General features: G+C 45.1%; 1 protein-coding gene across 1 annotated transcript; it reads left to right on the plus strand.

The window, feature by feature from the left end:
- The first annotated feature begins 583 nt into the window (after positions 1-583).
- EEF1A1 (eukaryotic translation elongation factor 1 alpha 1) lies at positions 584-7798 on the plus strand. Its single transcript, XM_081250552.1, has 8 exons — positions 584-667; positions 1535-1712; positions 2003-2182; positions 2303-2599; positions 2679-2829; positions 2923-3179; positions 3265-3499; positions 3588-7798. Exons 2-8 carry the CDS (start codon positions 1569-1571, stop codon positions 3710-3712), a joined length of 1389 nt encoding a protein of 462 aa, XP_081106678.1. The 5' UTR covers positions 584-667; positions 1535-1568; the 3' UTR covers positions 3713-7798.
- Positions 7799-8800: the final 1002 nt, after the last annotated feature.

Here is an 8800-nt window from a genome sequence, read left to right on the forward strand (position 1 = left end):
GATTCCCGGGCCAAAGACGGGCCTTGTACTCCTCCAGCCGAAAGGGGCGCGGAGGGCAGGGGCGGGGGAGAAGCCAGCCCCGGCAGAGGAAGCGGCTCGAGGGGCTGGCCCCGGACCTGCGAGACGGCAAGGCTGAGGACTGGAGATGAACTGCGGGGTGAAGGAATACTCCAACCTCGGTCCGCCTTTCCAGTTAAACCAGGAACGGTACAGGGAAGATTCTGGACGTGCCCGCCGGGCCGCCTCCTCGCCGCTCCACACCCCGCCCCCCAGCTGTGCTGAGAGTAATTCATACAAAAGGAGGACTCGCCTCTGCCCGGGGGAATCCCAGGGACCGTCGATAAACTCCCACGAACCTGGAGCCGAGGGAGCGCTCGTCCCCGCCCCCCCTCCCACACGCTCTCGTCATCCTCTGGGTCAAGAGGAGCATGCGCGAGACGCCGTGTGCTCGTCAGTGGGCTGAGTGCACATCGCCCACGGTCCCCGAGAAATGGGGGGAGGGGACGGCGATCGAATGGGTGCCTGGTGGAGGTGGCGCGGGGTAAACTGGGAAAGTGGTGTCGTGTGCTGGCTCCGCCCTTTTCCCGAGGGTGGGGGAGGACCATATATAAGTGCCGTAGTCCCCGTGAGCGTTCTTTTTCGCAACGGGTTTGCCGCCAGGATACAGGTGAGTTTCGGGCGTGGCTTCCGTGGGCCTGGCCTCGGCGGGCGGCCGCGGCCTTTGCGTGCCTTTCTCTCCCCCCGGGCCCTTGGGGCCCCTCCCCATGTTCTTGAAGCCGAATTTTGGGTGCGGGTAGAGTTCGAGGCCTTGGCGGTTTCTCGAAACCCGTTGGCCTCGTGCTTCGGTGGAGGCCTGGCAGAGACGCTGTGGCCGCTGCGTGGGGATCCCGCCGCGCCTTCTCGCCCGCCTCATTCGCCCCCGCTATTTATCTCTAGCAACCGCGGATTTTTTCTTTTCTGTGCGGTTCAGCTGAGGCCGGCCGGGGTCTGACAGTACGGGCTTTCCGGCGCTCGTCGGTTTCGGGGAGGGAGGGGGGCCGCGAGGCGCGGCGGGCGGCGGGCCCGCCTAACCGGCGCACATGTCGGCGCAGCCTCGTTGGGGCGAGGCGGGGCTCGCGAGCCGCGGCGGCGGCGGCCGGGCGGCAGGACGAGCCGAGCGCCGCCCCGCCCGGCACCAGTTGCGTGCGCGGAAAGATGGCCGCTCCCCGGCCCCGCTTGCACGGCCTCAAAATGGAGGACGCGGCGGCCCGGGAGGGGAGCGGCGGGTGAGTCACCACACAAAGGCACCGGGCCGGTGCCTGCCCGGCGCTATTCCTGTGACCCCGCGGCGGACGGGCGCTGTCCTGGCACCTCGGTTCCTCGCGGCTCCAGGGGGGCCCTTCCTCGCGGTGGGGGAGCGTTCCCGCCACGTTCGCTGGTTGGAGACTAGAGTTGGGTCAGCTGGGCGCCGGTTATAATGCTGCTGGCAGTTGGGATCGTGGCTTCTCCACTAGCCTCCGGGACAGTGATCTGAAGGGGTCCCCCCCCAATTTAGGTGTCGTGAAAACCACCGCTAAACCTAAGCAAAAATGGGAAAGGAGAAGACGCACATCAACATCGTTGTCATCGGACACGTAGATTCGGGGAAGTCCACCACTACTGGCCATCTGATCTACAAATGTGGTGGCATCGACAAGAGAACCATTGAAAAGTTCGAGAAGGAGGCTGCCGAGGTAGGTAAAACAACAGGATGGTGTAAGGAGCTTGTCGGCAAGTACGTCAAGTGGTAATTTTCCAGCAACTGGCCCCAGGGGGTCTAGATCCGACTTGCACTAGTTAAGGTACGTTGCGGAGTTTGCGGTCAAGTCATGGAGCGCGAACTTGCGAGAAAAAGGCGAGTGCGCCCAAGTTTAGCGGTATTAAGTGGAATGCAGCATTTCTTCGGAGTAAGTGGGGGGAAGGGATTTCATGCTGGAGTTTGGTCGTGTTTTAGTTACCAAGTAACCATTCTTAATCCTTTCAGATGGGGAAGGGCTCCTTCAAGTATGCCTGGGTCTTGGACAAACTGAAAGCTGAACGCGAGCGTGGTATCACCATTGATATATCCCTATGGAAATTCGAGACCAGCAAGTACTATGTGACCATCATTGATGCCCCAGGGCACAGAGACTTCATCAAAAACATGATTACAGGCACATCCCAGGTTTGTAGGATTAAAAACATCTGAAAATAATTGGGCCTGTCTTCTGCATTGGCAAAGCCATGAGTTTCTCCTTTTGAAGAGCTTTTGTTTAACAGGATGTGGCCTTGTTTTCTTTCAAAGGCTGACTGTGCTGTCCTGATTGTTGCTGCTGGTGTTGGTGAATTTGAAGCAGGTATTTCCAAGAATGGGCAGACCCGTGAGCATGCCCTTCTGGCCTACACTCTGGGTGTGAAACAACTAATTGTTGGAGTTAACAAAATGGATTCCACCGAGCCACCCTACAGCCAGAAGAGATACGAGGAAATTGTAAAGGAAGTCAGCACCTACATTAAGAAAATTGGCTACAACCCCGACACAGTAGCATTTGTGCCAATTTCTGGCTGGAATGGTGACAACATGCTGGAGCCAAGTGCTAACGTAAGTGATTTTCAGGAGTTTTAGGATCGTCCCGGGAAGGTACGCTTGATGGTAGCACTGACTGTCTTTTGTGTTTTAGATGCCGTGGTTCAAGGGATGGAAGGTCACCCGTAAAGATGGCAATGCCAGTGGAACCACACTGCTTGAAGCTCTGGATTGCATCCTGCCACCAACTCGCCCAACTGACAAACCCTTGCGTTTGCCCCTCCAGGACGTCTACAAAATTGGTGGTAAGTTGAACGTTACGATCAGAACCTGTTTGGGTTGTTATGACGTCGTGTCCCTTCATACGAGGTATTTACTACATGCTGTAAACATTTTAGGTATTGGCACTGTTCCTGTGGGTCGAGTGGAGACTGGTGTTCTCAAACCTGGCATGGTGGTCACCTTTGCTCCAGTCAATGTGACAACTGAAGTGAAGTCTGTTGAAATGCACCATGAAGCTTTGAGTGAAGCCCTTCCTGGGGACAATGTGGGCTTCAATGTCAAGAACGTGTCTGTCAAAGACGTTCGTCGTGGCAATGTGGCTGGTGACAGCAAAAATGACCCACCAATGGAAGCAGCTGGCTTCACAGCTCAGGTAACACTGAAGTGACAGGTTTTTATGTACTGCTGTAAGTCTTTAAGTGTCTTTGAGACTCACTAAATGCAAGTCTTCTCTCCAGGTCATCATCTTGAACCATCCAGGCCAAATCAGTGCTGGCTATGCACCTGTGCTGGATTGTCACACAGCTCACATTGCCTGCAAGTTTGCTGAGCTGAAGGAGAAGATTGATCGTCGTTCCGGGAAGAAGCTGGAAGATGGCCCCAAGTTCTTGAAATCTGGTGACGCTGCCATCGTCGATATGGTTCCCGGCAAACCCATGTGTGTTGAGAGCTTCTCTGACTATCCTCCTCTGGGTAAGGATGCTTTTTTGGTGTAACTAAAAGCTTTTCTAAAGGTTTGGGGGGGAAAAAGTGTTTCTAATGGTAATATTTGTTTTAATAGGCCGCTTTGCTGTTCGTGACATGAGACAGACGGTTGCTGTGGGTGTCATCAAAGCAGTGGACAAGAAGGCAGCTGGAGCTGGCAAGGTCACCAAGTCTGCCCAGAAAGCTCAGAAGGCTAAATGAATATTATCCCCAATACCTGCCACCCCAGTCTTAATCAGTGGTGGAAGAACGGTCTCAGAACTGTTTGTCTCAATTGGCCATTTAAGTTTAATAGTAAAAGACTGGTTAATGATAACAATGCATCGTAAAACCTTCAGAAGGAAAGGAGAATGTGTTGTGGACCATTTGTCTTGTGTGTGGCAGTTTTAAGTTATTAGTTTTTAAAATCAGTACTTTTTAATGGAAACAACTTGACCAAAAATCTGTCACAGAATTTGAGACCCATTAAAGAAGTTTAATGAGAAGCCTGTGTTTTCTTTTGGTCAACACTGTAACTTCCTATAGTATTAACTACTTAGGTAAGAGTTGCCCATAATCTATTTCTGGTATTAAGTCTGCTGAAACAAGAATTTTATACTTCTGGGTTGGAGCTTAGGTTTTTTACCCTTGCGTAAGAATTCACCTGTTTAAGTATATCATAGAAAGGCTTTGGTACAACACTTAACAGGTTAGGACAGATAAGCAAAATAACTGTTAACATAAGCTAGTTTGTAAGAAGGTCAAATTGTATAAATATGAAAGCTCATGTTGCATATAAAATTTTGTATGGTTACATAAGTACTGAGTAAATGAGTTTCATCAAACTTTAGTTTCCCAGTTATGGGAAAGTGCATTCACATTTACAATATTCAAGTAATTAACCTAAAATGTGAAGCCTAAATAGTATTGAGTACTGCCCTGCTAGAGTTATTGTATCCAGATTCTAGGAAAAAATAAAAGATGCTGGAAGCTAAGTGTGTTTCCTGTCACTTAAATAGAAATTCACTTTCTATAGGAATTTTCATCTAATGAGCAAGGTTGGGTGAAGAGAAAGAACATTGCTACCCTGGAGATTAAAACAGTTTAAAGAGGTATGGTGGTAAATACTAAGTCCATTTGGGACTGAGTGTAGGAGAAGCTTAAATTCTAGTTTGAAAATGTTTTCTGAAGTTAAGTTCCATTTTAAAAACTACCTACTGGAAAGGAACATTGGAAGATGATAATTTGAAAGTTGCTGAAATTTGACATGGGCAGGGTGAAAATAGCTCTTAACTATAATGATTTGGTAACCTGTAAATTGCAAGGGACTGGTCACGGGAAAGACGAAGTGGTCGCAGTTAATAGTAATTGATCTAGGGTATAACTGACAACTGTCTAATATAAATACCTGTTTTTGATATTTGGTGAATCTAAACACTTGTGCATTTGAGGAAACAGTCTAATTCTGTATTTGATGTCTTGGCTTTTAGGATATGAAAGGGAAATTAAGATAGATGGAACTGGTGAAATCACCAGATTACATATCCTATAGCCTTTTTTTGCCAATAGAAAGCATCCTATAAGGTGTACACAAATGAATTAACTGCCATTGCAGAATTTTTTTCTCGTTTTTGAATTTTCCTGGGTAAAATGCCTTCTCACTTACACATGAGGCCATTGGTAAGGGCTTTAAAATTAAATGATTAAGATTTTGTCCCCAGCTAGCCCCTTAATGTTTTGACAAGTAATGGTGTTTACTATGAAGATTAGAGGCAAGAATAGGATTTTTAAGCATTGCTTGTTAGTATAAATGGTAGCTGATACAAATCTAACAGCTGTGGGATTTATCGAGGGATTTGTGATTTCCCCACGATGAAGGTTTCACTGCAGAAAATTGCTTTTCATTAAATGGAAGTAGGAAGGGGAGAACAGGGCAGTTTGCATACTCCTCCGTGGATTCTAGTCTGTGCACGTAATTTCTTTGAGCACCACCTACTGGTGGTTACCACAGTTTAAAACATGGATTTCTAGGTTCTGGATAAAGGAGTGTTTTGCTCACTTGAATTTTTTCCACTAATTGCCTTTCCATGTATATAAGCTGATTAACCAGTAGATTTATAAAACAAACTGGTGCTTGACCTTAAACCACATTTTATTTTTCTAAATATTTGGCTGCTCTGGGTCTCAGTTGGAGCATGCAGAATCTTCAGTTGCTCTTAAGAAGTCCCTAAACCACATTCTACATTGGCCAGCTGTTGAAGTAACAGTGTAAGGACTCTCAAATGGAATCTTGTAGAAATTTGTTGCCAGGAATTCTGGTGTGATTTCAGAATATGAAAAGAAAGGCATTTTGGTTCAGGAGATTAACAGATTGCCAGTAATGTGTGTCTCATTTTCAAAAAAGTATTGTGATTACTCACCCTTTATTCCCAGAATAGGCAGTCTAGAATAAGTGGGTTTTGGCTAGGTCAGAACTCAATTTTATGCTTAAAATTCTCCTACAGTTAATTATTGATAATTTATCTCAGAAATCTCAGATACATCAAGAGCTCAGCTATCTGGATGACACAATTTACTCTGAACTAATTAATCTGTTGCAACAGTGTGGTAATTTCAAAATGTTTTAACTGGAGACTGACGTTTAAATATTCCCCTATGGCCCTCAAAACAACTGAAATCATCTTAGTTTCACCTTAGTTTTTTGAATATTTGTTTTAAATGTTCTTTTTTAGACAAAAGTGTAAATTGACTACACCTTACAAATCTTGTTGGAAAGTGTCAATAAATTGCCAAGTTAGGCTGACTGAGGTCTGATGTTAGATGCAGTTTTTGAAGAAGCAGCTTTTTCAAGAGCAAGAGCAATTCATCTGGTTATTTGCGTTCTGTCTGATCTGCCCAGCAAAGGCTAACTGCCCAAGTGGTGAGCTCTTGTTTTCAGTAATTTGAAGAATACGGTGTAAAAATCTTGAATATTACCAGGACAGGACTACGGGTTTTTATTAAAATGTACTTACCTTAGTTAACTTTTCCACTGAGTTGAGCACTGAGCTCAAGAAGCTGTTCCTGGCTGTATTGTATATTCACAGATCCTGAAATGGGCAACTCTAGAAAAGGGGTGACAACTAATTTCTTGTGTGTCAAGATGCGCTTTCATGTTATCCATTGACGGATGCTAGATGCTTGTCATCGTGAAATGCTGCAGAAATAAGTACAGTAAGTTGAGAAAGTTACATTACAGTTAGGACCTGTGTCTTGAAGGGAGTGAACAGCATGAGTGCTCAATCCTGTGACTGGGGGAGAACATGCACTTTCATGAGACGGAGGAATAAGATGTATTTTCCTTTTTTTTTTTAAACCTTCCTGAAATTTTCTTTTCCTGATCTGGTTTTACATTTCGTGACTTGTGTGCTTTCTTCACTTCTAAACCCATAGGTTCTCTCACCCAGGTGGCGTCGGAGTCCTCTGTTATTTGCCAGCCTCTGGGAAGTTCCATGACTAGTTAAAACTACAATTGAAGTTTGACATTGCTTGCTCAGTTGATAGTGATTTAGAAAAAAGAAAACTTTGTTAGGAAATTGCCACATGGCTCCTGAAAGGTCACTGACCTCTGATCCAGTGGAAACCTTGAAAAGGTCATATGGCTTTGTTCTTATCTAAATAGAAGGTTATGCTGTAGTCCTGTAGTCATCAGAAATGAGTGAAATTGTCATTTACCTGGGACAGCCCTCAGGCCCGTGGATCTCTTAAGCGTTTAGAGCTCAGTTTGTGGTCTCCGTGGGAAAGACATGACAACAAAGATACTGTTAAATTAATGTTAAAATAATTACAGGTAAGCAAAGAGTTACTAGAAAACTTAGTAAGCAAGAGATTGAGAAGTTTTCCCCATTGTTTTACTGAGGTAACAACCCTAAAATTCACCCTTTTAAAGTATGTAGTTCTGCCAGTTCTGATAAACGCAGTTCACAATCAAGGTATAGAGTACTTCCAGCACCCCTTCGCCTCCCCCAAATTCCCCTGTGCCCCTTTGCAGCCAGACCCTCTCCTCTACCTCTAACCCTTGGTAACCACTGACCTATATGTTTCTTGCCTTTAATTTTGTTTTGCAGCCGTGTCACATACCTGGATTCATACAGTATGTAGCCTTTTGAGTCTGCTTGCTTTCATTTAGCATGATGCATTTGAGATTCATCTGTTCGGCATATATCAGTAATCTGTTTCTTTTTAATGACTAAGTTTGTTTACAGCTGAGGGATGTTGGTTGTTTCCAGTTTTGGATTAATTACGAATAAACTGCTATAAATATGCACATAGGTTTGTGTGTGACTTAAGTTTTCATTTTACTTGTTTAAATACTTAGGGAGTGGGATTGCTTAGTCGTTGGCAAGCATATACCTTACCTTTGTAAGAAACTGCTGAACTGTTTTGCAAAGTGGATGAACTGTTAATAATAGATTAAGAGAAATTTTAAATTTTATTTTTTTAATTTAATTTTTTAATTTTAATTTTTAAAATTTTTGGCTGTGTTGGGTCTTCGTTTATGTGCGAGTTGCGGCGAGCGGGGGCCACTCGTCATCACGGTGCACAGGCCTCTCACTATCGCGGCCTCTTGTTGCGGAGCACAGGCTCCAGACGCACAGGCTCACTAATTGTGGCTCACGGGCCTAGTTGCTCTGCGGCATGTGGGATCTTCCCAGACCGGGGCTCGAACTCGTGTCCCCTGCATTGGCAGGCAGATTCTCAACCATTGCACCACCAGGGAAGCCCCTAAATTTTATTTTGATACTAATTTTTCAAGGAAGAAAGTTAATTTGCCTATAAATGAGTGTTACACTGAGATTATATGAGGCTTACCTTGGCCTCATAACAATTACATAGAATAAGAAAAGTCTAAGAAAACCTAAAAGCCTTTTAATGTAAGCTACTCAGATCAACTTTGAATATATTCATTGAAATTTTTGCTTGATTACTTCATCAATGTGTGTGGTTGTCATATTGGAGGGCAGAGACATCTCATTGAATCCTCACAGCAGTCTTTGTAGGGGTAGATACTGTATTCCTATTACAGATGGCAGACTGAGGGATGGAGAGAGGCTCCTAAATCATCCCATTGCTGGATGAAATTTTTTGTTGATACTTACTTAAACTTGACTGCTGGTAATTAAAGATCATACCTAGGCTATTCTCTTGGAATAATTAAACAATGTCATTCTCTTTTCTGTAAGAACCACTAATTTACTTGAAGACACCAATGAATACCTCTTAGTCACATCTGAGCTAAACACTTGCAGTTCCTACAGCTGTTTCTTTTTT

This window comes from Mesoplodon bidens (genome assembly GCF_964165515.1).
Source record: "Mesoplodon bidens genome assembly, chromosome: 12".
NCBI lineage: Eukaryota > Metazoa > Chordata > Mammalia > Artiodactyla > Ziphiidae > Mesoplodon > Mesoplodon bidens.

What these genes read in the sequence shown, in the direction of transcription:
- EEF1A1 (XM_081250552.1), top strand. Translation starts at nt 1,569, where the DNA reads ATGGGAAAGGAGAAGACGCACATCAACATCGTTGTCATCGGACACGTA. An exon ending in TGATTACAGGCACATCCCAG is followed by an intron (nt 2,183 to 2,302) that starts GTTTGTAGGATT and finishes TTTCTTTCAAAG; the next exon opens with GCTGACTGTGCTGTCCTGAT. An exon ending in CAGCTGGCTTCACAGCTCAG is followed by an intron (nt 3,180 to 3,264) that starts GTAACACTGAAG and finishes TCTTCTCTCCAG; the next exon opens with GTCATCATCTTGAACCATCC.